Source organism: Lepidochelys olivacea, assembly GCF_965140295.1.
Source record: "Lepidochelys olivacea isolate rLepOli2 genome assembly, chromosome: 3".
In the NCBI taxonomy this organism is placed as follows: Eukaryota; Metazoa; Chordata; order Testudines; family Cheloniidae; genus Lepidochelys; species Lepidochelys olivacea.
Window position 1 is genome coordinate 77,098,774 of NC_140413.1, and position 21,545 is coordinate 77,120,318.

Sequence of the window (21,545 nt, forward strand, 5' to 3'; positions counted from 1 at the left end):
CAAGTATTTAAGAATACAGATGTTTAACAGCCCTTACAAACTGTATAAGTACAAACATTTGCTTTTAAAACATTAATAAGCATTTGATTATTTTTAATAATGATTATTTATTACTACATCAGTGTTGGAACATAAGAACAGCCATACTGTGTCAGACCAAAGGTCCATCTAGCCCAGTATCCTGTCTTCCAACAGTGGCCAATGCCAGGTGCCCCAGAGGGAATGAATAGAACGGGTATGCCCTGTTGCCCATTCCCAGCTTCTGGCAAACAGAGGCTAGGGACACTATCCGTACCAATCCTGGCTAATAGCCATTGATGGACCTATCCTCCAAGAATTTATCTAGTTCTTTTTTGAACCCTGTTATAATCTTGGCCTTCACAACATCCTCTGGCAAAGAGTTCCATGGGTTGACTGTGGGTTGTGTAAAGAAATACTTTCTTTTCTTTGTTTTAAACCTGCTGCCTATTAATTTCATTTGGTGACCCCTTGTGTTATGAGAAGGAGTAAATAACACTTCCTTATTTACTTTCTCAGCACCAGTCATGATTTCATAGACCTTGATCATATGCCCCCTTAATAGTCTCTTTTCTGTGAATAAATTGAACAAATATTTTGTTAAGCTTGAACGGAATCAAGGTATTGCAAATGTTAGGCCTTAAACTTTCGTATACTTCAAAATGCAAGCCTTGCAAAAATAACGCTTAAGCTTGTGGTGAGGACGCGCTGCAACCAAATAACATTTTATGCTGACTCCTATGTACTTATCAACACCAAATTACCCACATTCAAGATCCAATTGTCTACAAAAAAAATAAATAGGCCTAAGTTATACAAACAACTAACAACTGGACATAAAAATTAAATACGCATCAATTATACAACTAGGGCAACCACATAAACAATGTGGCCCACCCTAATTGGTTGGTCTGTTCTAAAACACGGCCGTCAAATCAGACAAAAAGGACGAAGGCAGAGGACTGTGTGTGTGTGTGTTTCGGTCATAAAAAAACCTAACCCACACCCCCTAAACCGAAGGAATGTGCACTTCTCAACTGTCTGTACCTGGACAGTGAGAAAAGCGGCCAACTAAAGGGTAATGTATTTTCGGATGAATGCAGGGTAAGTCTACAAAGTAAAAAAGTCTGGTTGCTCAAGCCAAATTGATCATAGTTGTATCAATACTGTAGCATAAAATCAATAGTAGGTGGCTGATGCATAATAGCTTTGCATGTATTTATGTTGGTCTTTCAAGTAGGCTGAGAGAATGCATATAATGCTGTTGTTCATTAGCTCCTTATACGTATAGTTGTGTTTGCCTTACAGTATTTTGTCACCAGAAATATAAAACTGGTAAATAAAAGCTTTACTTATGCTTGTCTTCTGGGCTTTTATTATGACCTGCCAGAACCAGCATATGTAAAGTCACTGTTCAGAAATTCGCAAAATGGTCCACAATATTACATGTACTTGTGCTTGTTCTCAATATAATCTGCCTTTGTATTAATTCTTATTCAGTGCTGGTCTTTGGTCTTCCTTTTTTTGTTTTGTCTATGCTGTTATTACAGTCAAAAATCATTAAAAGCCTATCTTAAAAAATAATTAGTAGTTCTTACTTATTTTATATGAACTTCATTACATCTGTGTTGGGTGGTGGGAAGTAGCTAACACCCCAGGGTAAATTAGGGCCCCGAGGCATGCCTCCTTCTTCCTTTATCTCTGCATTTTCCAAGCTGAAAATTCCTAGTCTTATTACTCTTTCCTCATTTGGAAACTGTTGCATGCCCCTAATTTTTGTGACCCTTTTCCAATATATCTTTTTTGAGGTGGGGTGACCACATTTGCACATTTGACTAAACTTTTATTGAAGCAGCACTAAGGCACACAGCCAGCGCCTCATCTGCCAACTCTGGGAGATGGAGAGAGCACTGAGATGCGCTACTTTCCTGCATTCACCATCCCCAGTCTGGGAGATGGGCAATGTTTCCCTGGCTTTTGGAGCTGGCAGGGAGGCAGAGTGGTGGGCTCTCTTTCTCTCCAGCAGGTGGGCTGGAAGGCTTTGTGCAATTGGCAAGAGCCTTCCCTGGAAACTGAAAAATTCTGTTTCAGTTTTCCTGAAATAGAATTTTTCCTGTGAAAATTTTCATAGTTTTTGATGTTTTGCCCTGTTTCAGGACAAAACTTTCTCAAGCACGAAAATTTTCACGGAAAGGGATTCTCTTTTTTCGGCCAGCTCTACCTCAGAGTACTGGGCCTAAGAAGATAACTTTTGAGAAAAAAAATGTAATAACTTTTGCTCTGCAAAAGTTAAATACTTTTTTTTTTCAAATGCAGTTTTGGAATTGTATACCTGTATAGCTATAGTCTCAGAGGAAAAGATGGCTTACCTTATTTGCAGTTAATAGGAATGCAGCCAGTAGGGCAGATGGCACTCCTCTTACATTATTCTCTGTAACCCATCTCTTTCACACATTTTCGCCTCCCTCCTCCACCTGCTTTGCCACCCATTACTACACATGCTCTTTTCCATCCCCCACCTCCTTGAAAGTCTCTCTGATGCATGCCAACTAAGACCTTCCCAGATGCTTTATAAGACCCTCTATCTTGCTACTTCAGTCTCTAAAGTAATATTATCAATGTGATCTGAACTATGGAAGGCATTGATCATCTATTGCAGTGGTTCCCAAACTTGTTCCGCCGCTTGTGCAGGGAAAGTCCCTCGGCCTGCACTGCTTCCAGCAGCTCCCATTGGCCTGGACCAGCGAACCACGGCCACTGGGAGCCGCGATCGGCTGAACCTGTGGATGCAGCAGGTAAACAAACTGGCCTGGCCCGCCAGGGGCTTCCCCTGCACAAGCAGCGGAACAAGTTTGGGAACCACTGATCTATTGTATATATTTGGTTGAGCACAACATTCTAAGTTTCTTACTGGTTTTGCTTTAAACAGTTTAACAGAGATAGATCCAGCCATGGATTGCGATACTGGGAACATGAACATTACAGTATTTTATCCAATTGGTCAAAAATTTGTTAAGTTCCAGAAATCCAATTTATTCTTAAATTGTTATTAATTTATAAATTGATATACTGTACTATGCTGATCAACCCAACAGCACAATAAAGTACTTTTGAAAAATTCCCATGGCAATGAAAACCCACTCTCACCAATATAAACAAGCTCCAAGTTCTTAAAGATACCATTATATCCAATTTCAGAGCTTACACCAGCATACTGAGTGCAGCAAAAAGCTACAGTCATTTTCTCAAGATAAATATGCCCTTTTTAAAGGTTAAGGTCAATTTCCAAGTAATAGTACAATATTTTGTCAATAATTAAAATATTTTAAGTGCATTTATAAGAATTTTTTTTCAACAGCAGCAGTTGTTCACAGTTACTTTCTCCTGAACTTTTGGCCCCATAAGGTTAGCATTCAGGAAGCTCAGCTGCTGTCTAACAAACTTAATTAATCAAAAAGTCATTTCCGAGCAGTAAGTATGAGTAAAAGTGCTTCAAGTGTGCTAGCAAGCCTACAAGTTAATCAAAATGCTAATGCAGTACAAATTAAAGTTGTGATTAACATTTCACAGTAGCTGCTTAAGTGAATTGATCACACAAATGGGTTAAGCATTAGTCATTTCCTCCAGCCCCAACTGGGAAAAGGTTTGTTATGGGTGGGGGAGGGATTGTACATAAGCAGCACCATATCATCATTAAACTGTCACCAAGTGCTGCCATACAACAGTTTACAAGTTTATCTATGGTGTGCTCCCCTTCCCCCCAAACCAAAAACAAAAAAACAGGTTAAAAAAAATATCATAGGCATACAAAATAAATTACCTCTCTAAAGAGAGCTGGCATGTAAGTTCCCCTGAACATCTTGTATGCAGAGGTACTCCCTCTACAGCACTACACATGTGTGTTTATTATCTGTAAATGAACACGATCAGTGCAGCACACATCCTAGGTGAAGGGTTTTCATTACTCTGTTGCTTCTGCCCTTCTGAGCTAGGATAATATCAGTCCAAATGTGGAAGCAGCTAGTATTACAATGATGACTGAATTCAGCTACCACCATCGGTGTGCTACACACATTCATACACAGTATATGTACTGGCTAAATGAATGTGTTTCAGAAATTTTGTCTATATTTTAAAGTTTATTTAATTTTTCTCCTCCTTTCCCTCCTTCAAAGGCCCTATTTATTTTTAGTAATACACACATCCATTAAAATGGAGTGACTATCCCTTGCTCCAGGCACTTCTCAACAATTCTTAAATATACAACCATAAAATAGACCGCTCCTGTAGCTGCCTCTCTTCATCCACTAATCACATTATCTACAGCAACCAGCAATAACACAGCAGCTATAAACATACTTAAGATCTTTAAGATCTCCTATCAGAGCCTTCCCACTTCTCCACAACTAAGGAAAACAAATGGACTTTGGAACATGCTCTAAAACTAGGGCTCTTAATGATGAAGGTAATGGGGAAAGCAAGCTCTAAAGTGGAGGGGCACAGTCTCTGTCTTATATGTGCAGGACTATGATTCAGGCACCTCTGCTGATCACAAATGTGCTGATATGACAGCAACCTATCTTCCAGCTGAGGAGTGCTAGACATAGGTCCCTCTAAAGCACGTCACTGAATCCGGTGAGTCACAAGATACTTGTGAAAAGAAAAGGAGTACTTGTGGCACCTTAGAGACTAACCAATTTATTTGAGCATAAGCTTTCGTGAGCTACAGCTCACTTCATCGGATGTAGCTCACGAAAGCTTATGCCCAAATAAATTGGTTAGTCTCTAAGGTGCCACAAGTACTCCTTTTCTTTTTGCGAATACAGACTAACACAGCTGTTACTCTGAAACCTGTCAAGATACTTGTGTGTACAAAGGTAGTGTATATGTTAAATTTAGTTAAATGGGGCAGAATACTTGTTTCTGTCATATTTTTAAGGTGCTTTCTGAGACAGCTAATGCAAAAGATCCAAGGCAATTACCATAAGGTTATTATTATTCATTATTTTACAGTACCCCAAAGTGTGCTAGGCCTCACAGTTTAAACAAGGAACTAAGGTCCCTGCCCTGAAGGTCTTATACTCTAAGTTTGGACACGAGATAGCAAAGGGATAACAAAACAGCGATAAACAGTTCGGGTTACGGTACTACAATCCCATGGTTACTCAGTTAAGGGATGTGCATATTTCTCACTGCAAACTGTACTTCTGTCTACAATTCCAAATCTGACTTCTCTTCTGTCTTCTCTCAATGTACAGGTATCCTACTGAGATGTGCTTAACACATCCATAGGCAAACACTCTTCAAAGGTTAAGGCTGAGCTCCATGGCAGTCCTACTCCCTGGAAATACTAAAATGTTTTATCAACGATTACATTACAAGTGGAGGCTCGTAGCCAATCCAAATGCAAAGCCAGCTGCTGTCATATTATTTCTCAGTGAAAGTGACTGCCCTGCTGAATATGAGATGGATTGTATTACTATCTCAATTATCCATTTCAATTAATACAAATATAGTAGGTAGTTTCAGAACAGGAGAGTAAGAGCTGATCACCGAATACACAGCCAGAAAGTATAGGGCTTGATAAGAGAAGCAAAAAGGAGATTAGATTTATTCTATTTCACATATTATTAAATCAGGAACAGGAACAAAGATGGGGCATTGCTTTTAAAATAATAAGCAATACTACTACACTATCAAAATATTAGATGAATCATTTAGTTAGAATAAACACAAATTTTGTCTTCTACTATAATGGTCTTCATCACAATCCTTTGTTGTAGGCAGTGTAGTTGTAGTCATGTCGGTGTCCCAGGATATTAGTGACAAGGTGGGTGCGGTAATATAGTGGACCAACTTCTGTGGTGAGAAAGACAAGCTTATGAGCTTATACAGAGCTCTTCTTCAGGACCTGGCAGGCACAGAACCTGAAAAAGAGCTCGGTGTAAGCTCAAAACCTTGTCTCTCTCACCAATAGTTGATATTACCCTCACCATTGTCTTTCTGAAGAAATATCAAGTTGTCATGCAACTGTTGGCATGTTCAGCACTATTCCACAGAGCCATATGTCCTCTTTTAGTGAAGCAGGATGGGAGTGGAGAATGGGACATATGAAGACCATGCAGAGATAATTTTAAAAACAATTATTTGTGTTATGGTAATGTCCAGAGACTTAGCTGAAATTAATTACTATTGTACTAGATGCTGTACATTACACATAGCAAAAGACTGAGTTCTTTGGGTCAGGAACAATTTGAATAGAAAAGGCAGACAAAGAGTAGGAAAAATGGAGTAATATCCCCTTTTTACAGCTGGGACACAGACAGAGAGAGATGAGGTGATTTACTCAAGATCAAACAAGACGTCTGTAGCAGTGCTGGAAACTGAACCCAGATCTCCCAGGCCTCAGTCCTATGCCTCAAGCCTAAATCCATCCTTCCTCTCACTGGAAGTGCCTTCATTAGTCCTCGTCTCTTACTTTTAAATGTGGGGCACAGCCTTTCATACAGAAAATTCCTGAAGCCCCATCAATGACCCCAAAGCCATTAACTGCCAAAGCTGTCATTCAGCTGCCAGGAAGACCACACAACAACATTCCCGGGATTTGTGCAGCAAATAGGAATGGACACCACATGCCCCTCGCCCAGTCCCAGGTAAGTATATGACAAATTTCACTGTAACAAACACCTTGTTACAATGAACTAAACCCAATGTCTAAATGATATCAATCATAGCAAGGCTATAGTGAAACATGTTTGTCCCCCTTTCTACAGCAACAATTGTATTTCTTTACTGGGACAGCAGTAAGACTGCTGGAACCAGATTATTTTTGGTGGGGGAATAAGCTCTTTAACTGACATTTGAGCTTATGAATTTGTTTTCCATCTTGAGCATATTTCAACATAGAACTGTAATATAAAAAAACAAAACGTTTAAAGGGGCAGAAGAAATCTCTGTTTCAAGAAAAGCAATTTTATGATAAAGGCTGCAAGCACTTTGGATTGGGAAAGTGAAGGGTTTTAGACCTGTACCTAAATGAAAATAAGCTTGTTTGAACATATTTACCGTTGCTTACTCTGAAAGAGGCTTTTGTAACAGAAATTAAACTTTAAAAGAGATCAGGGGACATTCAGTCTTAAAAGAAATTATCCCAAGATGGAAGTGAACATTTGTTGGTCCCTGAAGGATCCAGGAAAACAGCAGACTCATGGGAATTGCAATATATATTTTTGGGGGAAGTTCCATTGCCTTTGGTATACAGAAGGTCAGACTAGATGATCACAGTGGTTCCTTCTGGTTTTAGAATCTATGGGTCTATATAATGACCACTAAATACGATACCTTTGTTTAAAGACACCTGTCTTGAAAGAGGAGAAGGAAAACTTAGCCCTGGTCTACACTAGCGGGGGAAGAGGGGGTAAACCTCAGATACGCAACTTCAGCTATGCAAACAGCATAGCTGAAGTCGGCGTATTTTAGGTTGACTTACCTGGCCGTGAGGATGGCAGTGAATTGACTGTTGCCACTCCCCCATCGACTCTGCTTCTGCCTCTTCCGAGCTGGAGTTCCGGCGTCGACGGGGAGCGCGTTCCGGGATCGATTTATCACGTCTAGATTAGATGCGATAAATCGATCCCCGATAGATCACTTGTCTTCACTGCCGAGCTAAATCGATTTAGTGCGTTTGGTGAAGACACGCTACGTTGATGAAAGCATGCTCTCCAGTTGACGTAATTAATCCACCTCAATGAGAGATGGAAGCTATGTTGGCGAGAGTGTCTCTCCCACTTCCATAGCGTGGTGCAGACACTGTGTTAAGTTGATGTAAATTACGTCACTTGGGGGGGTGGTTTTTTCACACCCCTGAGCAACGTAACTTACATCGACTTAAGCGGTAGTGTAGACAAGGCCTAAGAACTAAAGGGCAGGCTCAGAGACAGAAGGAATGATGGAGTGGGTGAGAAACATGTGGGAGACTTGAGTTTAAAGAGGCTTGTATGTGGGGGTGGAAAGTAGGGATCTTCCATTCTGCAGTGGGCATGAGATGGAGTGGGAGTTCAGGGCCTCTCTGCTGAGACATAAGCATTTGAAATTCTCCTCCAATGGCGCTTCATTCGCTCCCTGGAGCACCAATGCAGCACTGCTGTGGGGAGCCCACCATAGCTCAGCAGTTTGAGCACTGGCCTGCTAAACCCAGGGTTGTGAGTTCAATCCTTGAGGGGGCCATTTAGGGATCTGGGGCAAAAATTGGGGATTGGTCCTGCTTTGAGCAGGGGGTTGGACTAGATGACCTCCTGAGCTCCCCTCCAACCGTGATATTCTATGATGTGCCCAATGGCAGGCTTCACTCCATCAGTTTACATTTTGTTCACATCTTGAAGGTTATCTGCACAAACTTGACAGCTGGAGTCTTTTTAAAAATAAGTAAATAAATAAAAGCTTAGCATCTTGAACACAAGAAGAAAGCCTCTAGGAAAAAATAATGGCTCACTGAGCTGTCACAATCTGACCAGTTTGACTCCTGATGTCGCCTCTGCCCCTCCCCACAGTGGTTTACACACACACACACACACATAGAGAGAGAGAGAGAGAGAAAGAAAGAAAGAGAGAAAGAAAGAACTATACACACACACACAAATTATCAACTGATCCTTCTCCGATCAGTTCCTTTCTCACAACTAAGATCTTTTTTCTCCACCCCCGTTGACCCAGAGTTCATCAACAGGTCAATGCTAGGGAAAAAGGTAACAACCAGTACGGAAAGTGTAACTCTGTCTATTGTTTAAGCTTTAGGAACTTTAACCTTCGTTTGGAAACCATGACTAATAAGATGAAGCAAATATTCTCCCAAGAGAGGTAAACCACGTGACAGTTTCAAAACACAAAAATGTTTTTCTCCCTTTTTTCTCGCTCTTTCTTTCCTGCCTCATATGGCTGTGTATATATCAATATCTATGGGTAGAGGACAAAGGCACAAACAGGTTCTGTTATAGTAAGATATTGTTCAGGAACTTTTTTTTCTGCTGAATGTAACTCCTGAATACTTCATTTTTAAAAAGTGACAACAGTTTTAAAAAATCCCTATCCTGTGATAGGGATTAGCACATTAGTACAAATATTTGTACTAAAAATAACTAAAAAGATCTTTAGTTCATTTTTTTTCCTAACTTTCTATGTAGTAAAAACTCATGGATATGACAAAATATTATTTAAATGAATTACGTGCTTTATATGAAATTGAAGTGAAATTTCTGACCTAACTAATGATGTCTATCCTGTGGACTCCGTTCATAATCAAAGTTTAAAGAAAAAGAATTTCTCTTTAAAATAAATCTTCATCACCTTTGTTTTAGTAATTAGAAATATAGGGAGTGGGGTTCCTTTCAAAACCTGTTTGCCAAGTTTCTGGCTACAGAAATAAAAATATCTGTGATATGATTTGCTTATTACCCTTATCAGACAATGGCACACCTTCTTTGGGAGGAGTGTTGCCATGGGACCTCTCTCATGAACTGGTTTTACATTTTGGCAGCTTGGCACAGCCAATAAAATGACTCTTATTACTTATTTGTATTAGAACAGTGCCTAAAGGCACAATGAAGATCTGGACCTACTTATGCTAGATCAGTGGCGGGCAACCTGCGGCCCATTAGGGTAATCGGATTATGGGCTGCGAGACATTTTGCTGACATTGACCATCCGCAGGCATGGCCTCCCCGTAGCTCCCAGTGGCTGCGGTTTGCCATTCCTGGCCAATGGGAGCAGCGGGAGGCCATGCTTGCGGACGGTCAACGTTAGCAAAATGTCTCGCGGCCTGCAATCAGATTACCTGTGCTATATGCTGTACATACAAATAGTAAGACCACCCTCAGGATCTTATAATCTAAGTAGACAAGACAAGAGAAATATTGCTATCCCTATGTTTCGCAGATGGGGAACTGAGCCAGAGACAGATTAAGAGGTTTGTCCAAGGTCACACAAGAACTGAATGCCAATCTCCTGAGTCTGAGTCCTGTATTTTAACCACAATACTTTTCTTCCTCTTTAGAAATAGCAGGTAGAAGCTGGCCTATTTCTGCTTCAAACTACAGCTGCACTTTACCTGCCCCACAGAACTGTGTAAATATTCCTTTTACTCTATTCCAGATTTATACTGATGCTCTAAAATGTCCTTGATGGGGACAGTTGTGCATGTGGTTGTGTGTTATGGGTTTTCTTTATGGTCAAATTAGAATGCCTGGGGGTATGGGCTTTTTGTGGAACTGCAAAAGTCACAAACCTGGAGAGTGGTTTAAAATCAGTTTGGATAGTGGCAACCTGCTCTTCCAGCCCTGTCGTAGTTGACAACTGGAGAATATAGCAACTGAAAATCTCATCTAAAATTAGATTGTTAACACCCACAGAGTCAGCACCTATGTACTCGGCATTAACAATACTGAAAGTTAGTGTTGGTGGAAGTAGTGAAACCAGTGGCAACAACTGTCTCTTTCAAACCAGTACCAATATCTATTGCCATTCAGTTTGATCTTTATTTACGTTCAGTTCTGTAATGTTGTGGGCATTTGGTCACTTTCTAAATAAATTTGTGTCTGAGGTGGTTCCAGTCCTCAACAAAATCATATTGCAATACATCTCCAGAAAACAAAGTGGATTTTTCCTGGACCAAAAAAATATTCTAACACATTAATGCCAAAGAATAAAGCATCAGATAAAGTACGAAATGGATTACTGTACCTGACATATTCTTATAGATTGGTCCAACACTGTCTTGGTATCAGTAGCATAGTCTGGGCAAGGCAGCATGGCACGACTAAAATGGGCTTGCAGCAGCAGATGTGTTTTTGTGTGGGAACTGTCAAATGAATGAGGATTGACTTCAATGGGAAGATGTTTTGCCAACTCATTGTTCATCTGATCTTCATTGTGTCTCACTGGAAGATCTGCATACTCTTCAGCATCCTTAACAAAAAAAAATTAAAAAGGAGGCAAAATAGGTTTTTTAGTACATAAAATGCAAGAAAGCAATTGCAATTCAGTAGAACTATTTTGCACTGTGCTTCTTTTAGGACATTTATAATAAACTACATGGAAATCAAAGTATGTAATAAATAAAGTGGTGGGGTAGCTCCCTTTGATGGACACCCAGCCAGCCAGTTAGCTACAAAATCCTTCTTGGTAGCTTTTCTCTGCTTGCTTTACCTGTAAAGGGTTAAAGAAGTCCCCTAGGAAAAGAAAAGGAAGGCACCTGACCAAAAGAGCCAATGGGAAGGTAGAACTTTTTAAAATTGGGAAAGAAACTTTTCCTTTGTCTGTTGTTCTCTGGGCTGCAGGAAAATGTAGCAGCAATGCTATAAGCAAAAATGCTTTGTAAGGTTTGAACCAGGTATGAAAAAGTATCTTCCATACCTAGAAGAAATAATTTGGATAGGGAATGTTTAGTTAGATGCTATCAGGTTTATTTCTTATTTTGGCTTGTGGATCTCCTCTGTGCTAATCCCAGATGCTTTTGTTTTGCTTGTAACCTTTAAGCTGAACCTCAAGAGAGATATCTTGATACTTAATTTTTGTAATTGTTTCTTTTAAGATCGAGCAAAAAGCCTAAATTCAAAATGTATTTCCTTTCTTTTTGTTTTTAATAAATTTTACCTTTTTAAAGAACAGGATTGGATTTGTGTGTCCCTAAGAGGTTTGTGCATATGTTGTTTGATTAGCTGGTAGCCACAGCTAATTTCCTTTGTTTTCTTTCTCAGGTGGGGGTAGTGGGTGGGGTGAAAGGGCTTGAGGGTACCTGACAGAGAAAAATTCCCAAGTGCTCCTTCCTGGGTGGTGGCAGCATTTACCAAGCCAAGGTCAGAGAGAAGCTGTAACCTTGGGAGTTTAATACAAGCCTGGAACAGCAAGTATTAATTTTTAGAATCCTTGCGGGCCCCCACCTTCTGCACTCCAAGTACCAGAGTGGGGATTCAGCCTTGACAGAGTATATAGCTGAGATTTTGCTAAAAACCACCATTTTGGCTAGTGATGTTTAAACATCCTTTTGCTTATTCCTTTATAAAATAAAAAAAAGATGCTAGTAAGAAAAAAAGTTTGTTAAAATATTCAGGAACCATTCAAGTGTTTGAAATACTCTTTATATATCTGATCTTTATATTACAGCAGAATAGGGCAGATTTCATAGTAAGTACTGAAATATGCCCATTAGTCAAATACAGTATTTGAGATCTACTACATAACCTAATAGAGGTCATCTATCACCCTAAATGGCCCATAAAGTGATGTAATGAAGCCCATCTTAGACTTAAAGCAAACAGTCAGTAATGCACATTTTCATTTTTCAAAGAATATCCAAATGTTTCTGCTTTTCTTTACACATTCAAGACACACAGTGGGTTTGAAATCAGTCTAACAACTCTAGTCTGTTTATTTTAAATATTACAAATATTTAACGTCCAAGCAATAGATGATCAATGTCTAAAAGATTCTTAAAACTGCAAACTAATTACTAGGGGTTAAACACTACCTCTCTTCTGTGCCTTGTAGAGGGGCACACATGCTGGCTATGCTTTGCAACTGATGTGTGTGCAAGGGCTTTCTGGAACCTGCACAGGGGCCCTGAGTAACAACAGGAGTTCCCTGTGTGTCTGCATGCAAGCTTTTAGGGATGAGCTAGGGACAGGCGGGGCTAGTAGCAAGGGCAGGGCTGGTGAATCTTGTAGTGTACTAATCAACTGTCCCAAGTGGACTGGGAATCCAGCAGCAGGAATACTGCATCCTCCAAATTGTAGCTTTGGCCACTGCGTGGCTCTACTGTAGTTCTAGGACTTAGAATTGGGGAGGATTCCTTTTCTTCACTGTTCACATGCACCAAGCGCATCTACTCTGTTTGGTATGGGAAGGATTTCATAATTTCCTAAAAGTATGAAATTTTGCAAATCAAATAAATATGTGATGTCTTTTGTGCCTGTAATTAAAGCAAACAGATTCCTTTTAGCAACTGGGTCAAGGAACATTTTGGTAGTCTGAAAGACAATGCTGTAATAAAAGGAGAATGCCTTCATAACTGTGGATTCAGCAAAGAGACTGAAACTGAAGATAAAATATTCAGGGTTTTGTATCTATCTTGCACTACAGATTTGATACTATGGGCTTTAGTCTCCAATCAGACTTCCTGCAAATCCATACTAATTACATGTTCACAACGGTAAATAATTCAGAGTGAGATATAGGGGAAAAAAATGCTCTTTTTAGTATACCTTGGTGGACTACCATAATTCATAGTAGCTTAACACCTGATTTATGTCCCAGTTTACAGGACACCTTTGGAACTTCTTTGATAAACGTTCTACTGTTAGCCTGTTTAATAATAAACACCACTAACATTATTTTCAAGTTACATTTATGGCACACTGAAATTACACTTACATACTGTAACGTAAATGTGAAAGACTGACCGAGTCTAGAAAGTTTAAGAATAATCAGAAATAAAAGCAGTGTCATTAATTTATTTCATACTTTGAGAACAGATTAAAAGTGAAGACTGACCAAAGACAACTGCTGCTTAATCCTTGATGTCTCTGCCAGATCTCTTGTGAAAACTGCGGTCATTTATTCTCTAAACCTAAGGTCACAATCTTTTAAAGCCCTATAGAACGTTGCATGTTTGCTCGGCTCTTTTATTTAGCTCACATCCCCTTCAAAGATATTTTAAAGAATATTTACCAAGGAGATTCTTTACTTAGTTTTGCCTTGCAGTTTCAAGCAGCAGCAGGAGACAGGAGCAGGATCAGCTGGGCGATTCCAGACTGACTGGTATTCCTAAAAATACGTTCTCACTGGTTTTTCCCCAGTACGATGTGTTTTATTTACTTCCAAAACAGTCATCTTATTTCAAACAACTTGCCCACTTAATTTCCTGTGTGTGATTGCTGACTGTAAGTAAGTGAGGTTCATTTTCTTATCTGCATCATGTAGGTAATTAAAGGAAATTGAGAATGGGTAGCGAAGCTTTTATGCAACTGGGAATAAAGCTGAATGGAGGGCACCAAGGTCAGCAGAGTCCATTATATTTTTATGTGAGAGGCCGGTATGTCTGCCCTGTCCTTGTTTGTTTAGTGTAGGCTGGACAGACTACTAACTGCAAATCTGTTTCTCTGATTTGCCCAGCTGTCCTTGAATAAAGACATCTTCCATTGCAAATGTTAAACGACAGTGATTGACAACCCTATGATGAACTCTGCTTGTAACCCTCTGCTACTGTTTTCAGATAGCACAAGAAAGAACAGAATAAAGAAACATCCTTCATAATCACCTCAAATGTGTCCTGCTATTCACTCAGTATTTTCCATTTTTGTTTCCCTTTTCATTACAAACCTCAATCTGTTCTGCAAATGCTATAGACTCAACTATTCCAAGCAATGTACAAAATATATATATTTTACTACTTTTATTTGAATACTGTACGTAATTCAAGGTCTGATTAAATGGATTAAGTTGCATAACAATTTAATGTTATGACACTTCTTAGTTCAAACTTTACAATTAGACCAAAAAGCATTGCTATACATTTTTTTCCTTTCCTTGTTTTTCTCTGACGTTGCGTTAAATCAGTACTATTGTAGCTACAGCTCACATGCCATATAATCTCTATCTATATGAACACCTGTTGCAAAGCATAACCTTCTTGGATGATAACCAGCAGTTGACTACAGATTTTAATTGTGTACATTACAATCATACATTTGTAGCCCTGTTGCACCTCCCACAGCCCTGTTGGAATGTTATGGGATTCACCCACAATATCTTCCTCTGGCCCTGGAGATGGCAAAGAATTTCAAGCAGCCAAGCTGCCTCCCTCTCTTCCTCTGCTCTTACTGGTCCCCTTGTGGGACCCACACAAGGTATCAGCCAGGAGGTTAAGGTGGCAGCTGCAGCCCACAATCAAAAGGAGGGGATACTGGGGAGATGGGAAGGTGGCAGGAACAGATGGGTTAGACAGCAAGGGGCAGGAGGCGTGGGAGGGGCTGAAGGGACAGCATGGGGAGGACAGTTTAGATCAGGGCCCGAAAAGGCAACACAGAAGGCATGGAACAATTTGAAAGGGGCAGAAAAGAGGGAAGGCTGCTCCAAGATCCCTTACCGAGGATGGCCCAAGATCGCCTAACTGCTCCCTGAACCCATAAACCCCAGACTCACATCAGAAACACCCCCAACATCATTACCAACTTCAGGCTACTTCAACACTTCCTCTAGCTTCCCAATACCTGCCTGGGACTCTCCTAAACCCCTCCCCCACATCACCTCTATGGACCAATGGTCCTGGTTCCTGCAACTCCATGCTTGCTTCTGAGGGATTACAAATAGTGGCTTGTTCTCACTAGTGGGAAATGTCACATCTGAAACTGCACAAAACTTCACAGACATGTTATACCCATAGACTATAAAGCCAAAAGGCACCATTGTGATAATCTAATTTGACCTCCTACATAACATGGCCTATAGGACTTCCTTGAATTAATTCCTCTTTGAGCCAGAGCATATCCTTTAGAAAAAACATCTAATCTTTATAAAAAATTTTCCAGTGATTGAAAATCCACCAAAGCCCTTAGTAAATTGTTCCAATGGTTAATTACCCTTACTGTTAAAAATGTGCCCCTTATTTCCAGTCTAAATATGTCTAGCTTTAACTTCCAGCCATTCACTTGTTATACCTTTTTCTGCTATACGTAAGAGCCCTCTTTTAACAAATTTCTCTTCCCCACGTAGAGGATTACAGACTACAATCAAATCACTCCTTAACCTTCTCTCTGATTCAAGACTGAGCTCCTTGAATTTCCCACTCTAAGGCATGTTTTCCAAACCTTTAATCTTTCTTGTGGCTCTTCTCTGAATCCTCTCCACAGCTCAGGAAGAATGTTGAAAAACTCAACACCAGAATTGAATACTAGTATTCCAGTAATAGTTTAACCAGTACCAAAATACAGAGATAATATAACCTCCTTACTTCAGATTCTCCTGTTTATACATCCAAACATCCCATTAGCCTTTTTGGCCACAGTATTACATTGGGAGTTCATGATCAGCTGATTATCAACCAAGATTGCCCATTCCTTTTCACAGTCACTGCTTCCCAGGATAGAGTCACTAATCCTGTAAGTATTGTCTACATTTTGTTCCCCTAGTTGTATGATCTTACATTTGGCCATACTGAAAGCATATTGCTTGCTTTCGCCCAATTTACCTCGTGATCCGTATCACTCTGTACTAGTGATCCGTCCTCTTCATTAATCATCACTCCCCCAATCTTTGTACCATGTGCAAACTTGATTGGTAATGATTTTATGTTTTATTCCAAGTCATTGATAAACACGTTAAATAGCATATTGCCAAGAACTAAGCACTGGGGAACCCCATTAGAAACACACCCACTCAATGACGATTCCCAATTTTCAACGACCTTTTGAGACCTGTTAGCCAGATTTTAATCCACTTGATGTGTGCCATGTTGATTTTGTTTCAAGCTAGTTTCTTAATCAAAATTTCATGTGGTACCAAGCGAATGCCTTACAAAACTCTAAGTATATTATGTCAACACAATTATCTTCATCAATGAAACTTGTAATCTCATCAAAAAAAGATATTAAGTTAGTTTGATCAACTCTGTTTTCCATAAACCCATGTTGATTGGTGTTAGTTATAGCACCCTCCTTTAATTCTTTATTAATCAAGTCCCCTATCAACCATTCTATTATTTTGCCCAAGATCAATATCAGGCTGACAGATCTATAATTACCGCGATCATGCTGTGTACCCTTTTTAAATATTAGAACATCAGCAGCTTTCTTTCAGTCCTCTGAAACTTCCCCAGCGTTCCAAGAAGTATTGAAAATCAACATTAATGGGCCAGAGAGTTTCTCAGCCAGTTTATCCTTTTGATAGTTGTGTAATTATTAAAGGCCAGACCTAAGGCCCATTTAAATCAAAGTCTCAGCCAATTCCCAAATTAGGGCCTGATCCTGCAAGCATTTGCTACTGAGTTAGACCCTGATCCTACAAACACACATCATCACCTATAGGGTCTTGAGTGGCCCCGTTAAGCTTTATGGTAGATACTCAAGATAAGAAGTACCAAGCTTAGTAGTGTTTATAGGACTGGGCCCTTATTTATTTTTTCAGATTCTTCTTCAACCCACAAGAATTACTAACATATTTTGCTTAAATCATAGAATATCAGGGTTGGAAGGGACCTTAGGAGGTCATCTAGTCGAACCTCCTGCTCAAAGCAGGACCAATCCCCAACTAAATCATCCCAGCCAGGGCTTTGTCAAGCCTGACCTTGAAAACCTCTAAGGAAGGAGATTCCAGTGCTTCACTATCCTCCTAGTGAAAACATTTTTCCTAATATCCAACCTAAACCTCCCCCACTGCAACTTGAGACTATTATTCCTTGTTCTGTTATCTGCTACCACTGAGAACAGTCTAGATCCATCCTCTTTGGACCCCCTTTCAGGTAGTTGAAAGCAGCTATCAAATCCCCCCTCATTCTTCTCTTCTGCAGACTAAACAATCCCAGTTCCCTCAGCCTCTTCTCATAAGTCATGTGTTCCAGACCCCTAATCATTTTTGTTGCCCTCCGCTGGACTCTTTCCAATTTTTCCACATCCTTCTTGTTGTGTGGGGCCCAAAACTGGACACAGTACTCCAGATGAGGCCTCACCAATGTCGAATAGATGGGAATGATCACGTCCCTCGATACGCTGACAATGCCCCTACTTATACGTCTTGGCAACAAGGGCACACTGTTGACTCATATCCAGCTTCTTGTCCACTGTAACCCCTAGGTCCTTTTCTGCAGAACTGCTGCCTAGCCATTTGGTCCCTAGTCTGTAGCAATGCATGAGATTCTTCCGTCCTAAGTGCAGGACTCTGCACTTGTCCTTGTTGAACCTCCTCAGATTTCTTTTGGTCCAATCCTCTAATTTGTCTAGGTCCCTTTGTATCCTATCCCTATCCTACAGCATATCTACCACTCCTCCCAGTTTAGCGTTGTCTGCAAACTTGCTAAGGGTGCAGTCCACGCCATTCTCCAGATCCTTAATGAAGATATTGAACAAAGCCGGCCCCAGGACTGACCCTTGAGGCACTCTGCTTGATACCGGCTGCCAACTAGACAGGAAGTCACTGATCGCTACCTGTTGAGCCCGACGGTCTATCCAGCTTTCTATCCGCCTTATAGTCCATTCATCCAGCCCATACTTCTTTAACTTGCTGGCAAGAATACTGTGGGAGACCGTATCAAAAGCTTTGCTAAAGTAAAAAACACATCCACTGCTTTCCCCTCATCCACAGAGCCAGTTATTTTGTCACAGAAGGCAATTAGATTAGTCAGGCATGACTTGCCCTTGGTGAATCCATGCTGACATGTCCTGATCACTTTCCTCATTTCTAAGTGCTTCAGAATTGATTCCTTGAGGACCTGTTCCATGATTTTTCCAGGGACTGAGCTGAGACTGACTAGCCTGTAGTTCTCCGGATCCTCCTCCTACCCATTTTTAAAGATGGGGACTACATTAGCCTTTTTCCAGTCATCCAGTTCCTCCCCCGATTGCCATGAGGTTTCAAAGATAATGGCCAATGGCTCTGCAATCACATCTGCCAATTCCTTTAGCACTCTTGGATGCAGTGCATCCGGCGCCATAGACTTGTGCTTGTCCAGCTTTTCTACATAGTCCCGAACCACTTCTTTCTCCACAAAGGGCTGGTCACCTCCTCCCCATGCTGGGCTGCCCAGTGCAGGAGTCTGGGAGCTGACCTTCTTCGTGAAGACAGAGGCAAAAAAAGCATTGAATACATTAGCTTTTTCCACATCCTTTGTCACTAGGTTGCCTTCCTCATTCGGTAAGGGGCCCACACTTTCCCTGACTTTTCTTCTTGTTGCTAACATACCTGAAGAAACCTTTCTTGTTACTCTTAACTTCTCTTGCTAGCTGCAACTCCAAGTGTGATTCGGCCTTCCTGATTTCACTCCTGCATGCCTGAGCAATATTTTTATACTCCTCCCTGGTCATTTGTCCAATCTTCCACTTCTTATAAGATTCTTTTTTGTATTTAAGATCAGCAAGGATTTCACTGAGAGGCCAAGCTGGTCACCTGCCATATTTACTATTCTTTCTACACATCGGGATGGTTTGTTCCTGTAACCTCAATAAGGATTCTTCAAAATACAACCAGCTCTCCTGGACTCCTTTCCCCCTCCTGTTATTCTCCCATGGGATCCTGCCCATCAGTTCCTGAGGGAGTCAAAGTCTGCTTTTCTGAAGTCCAGGGTCCGTATTCTGCTGCTCTCCTTTCTTCCTTGTGTCAGGATCCTGAACTCGACCATCTCATGGTCACTGCCTCCCAGGTTTCCATCCACTTTTGCTTCCCCTACTAATTCTTCCCGGTTTGTGAGCAGCAGGTCAAGAAGAGCTCTGCCCCAGTTGGTTCCTCCAGCACTTGCACCAGGAAATTGTCCCCTACACTTTCCAAAAACTTCTTGGATTGTCTGTGCACTGCTGTATTGCTCTCCCAGCAGATATCAGAGTGACTGAAGTCTCCCATGAGAACCAGGGCCTGCAACCTAGTAACTTCCGTTAGTTGCCTGAAGAAAGCCTCATTCACCTCATCCCCCTGGTCCGTGGTCTACAGCAGACTCCCACCACAACATCACCCTTGCTGCTCACGCTTCTAAACTTAATCCAGAGACTCTCAGGTTTTTCTGCAGTTTCATACTGGAGCTCTGAACAGTCATACTGCTCTCTTACATACAATGCAACTCCCCCACCTTTTCGTCCCTGCCTGTCCTTCCTGAACAGTTTATATCCATCCATGACAGTACTCCACGCATGTGAGTTATCCCACCAAGTCTCTGTTATTTCAATCTCATCATATAAAATGAATGATGAAATGTGGATTTACACTGCTCGTACATCTTCCGTAAAATTGAAGTTTTTTATTTTTAAGCAGCTAGCACACACTGCTATCTACATTTAACTAAGACACAAGAGGATGCTTGTGCAGTGTAGACAATTACAGGATCAATAGGAACAAAAAAGAAGCTTTATGTTTTAATTTAAATTCAGTCATGGAACAGTAAAACTTAAAAAGTTAATGAGTTCTAGACTTTAAGTAGCAGTTGATTAATTTGTAACAATGAGGCTCTAAAAAAACCCAAAATTAGTTTCTCACATTCCAGGACTGAAGTTGTAGTCTTTATTTATTTATTTTTAAGCAATAGTATATTGGTAAACACCATGGAATTGACTAACTGAATTTGTGTTTATTTTCTTTGGGTTGATCAAGTGAACACAAATATTACATATCTTTAATATTTTTTAAAAATATCCTGACACACATTTGTTGTGTCTAAGCAAGCCAATGTTAAAGAAAAAAAAATCTGCTACCTATAACTATTTATTAATTGCCATGAATTATCCAATATTAAAATTTTAAAGCAAACTAATAAAGGAGTAACTGTTATGATGAGAAAAAAGATGGGGAAAGTTTTTAATGTCATATGTCAATCAAGCTATCTTAATTAACTAATTAAGTGTTAATTAATACTGGGCCAGACAAATGGTCCATGTAGCTCAGTATTCTGTCTTCTGACAGCGGCCGGTGCCAGATGCTTCAGAGGGAACGAACAGAAGAAGGTAATTTTCGAGTGATTCATTCTCTGTCATCCAGTCCCAGCTTCTGGCAGTCAGAAGTTTATGGACATCCTGAGCACAGGGTTGCAACCCTGACCATTTTGGCTAATAGCCATTGATGGACCTATCCTCCATGAACTTATCTAATTCCTTTTTGAACCCAATTGTAGTTTTGGCCTTCACAGCTTCCCCTGGCAATGAGTTCCACAAGTTGACGGAACATTGTGTGACAGAGTACTTCCTTTTGCTTGTTTTAATCTTGCTACCTATTAATTTCATTGGGTGACCCCTTGTTCTTGTGTTATGTAAAGGGGTGAATAATACTTCCTTATCCACTTTCTCCACACCATTCATGATTTTATAGACCTCTTATAATATCACCTCTTAGTCCCAGTCTTCTTAGTCTCTCCTCATATGCAAGCTGTTCTATACTCGTAATCATTTTTGTTGTCCTCATCTGTACTTTTCCAATTCTAATATATCTTTTTTGAGATGGTGTGACCAGAACTGCATGCAGTATTCAAAGTGTGGGAGCATCATGCATTTATATAATGGCATTGTGATATTTCCTGTCTTATTATCTACCCTTTCCTAATGGTTCCTAATGTTGTTAGCTTTTCTGGCTGTTGCTGCACAATGAGCAGGCGTTTTTCACCAACTATCCACAATGACTCCAAGATCTCTTTCTTGAATGGGAACAGCCAATTTAGACCCCATCACTTTGTATGTATAGTTGGGATTATGTGCAGTACTTTGAATTTATCAACAATGAATTTCATCTACCATTTTGTTGCCCAGTGACCCAATTTTGTGACATCCCTTTGCAACTCTAGCTGTGAACTT

General features: G+C 40.3%; 1 protein-coding gene across 2 annotated transcripts in view; it reads right to left on the reverse strand.

The window, feature by feature from the left end:
• Nucleotides 1-21,545, reverse strand: part of ASCC3 (activating signal cointegrator 1 complex subunit 3) — a 519,828-nt gene that overhangs the window by 18,109 nt on the left and 480,174 nt on the right. For both annotated transcript variants that reach the window (XM_084624580.1, XM_084624579.1), the window contains exon 37: nucleotides 10,753-10,977. In XM_084624580.1, coding sequence (XP_084480706.1) covers nucleotides 10,753-10,977 — 225 coding nt within the window. The remainder of the gene's footprint in view (nucleotides 1-10,752; nucleotides 10,978-21,545) is intronic.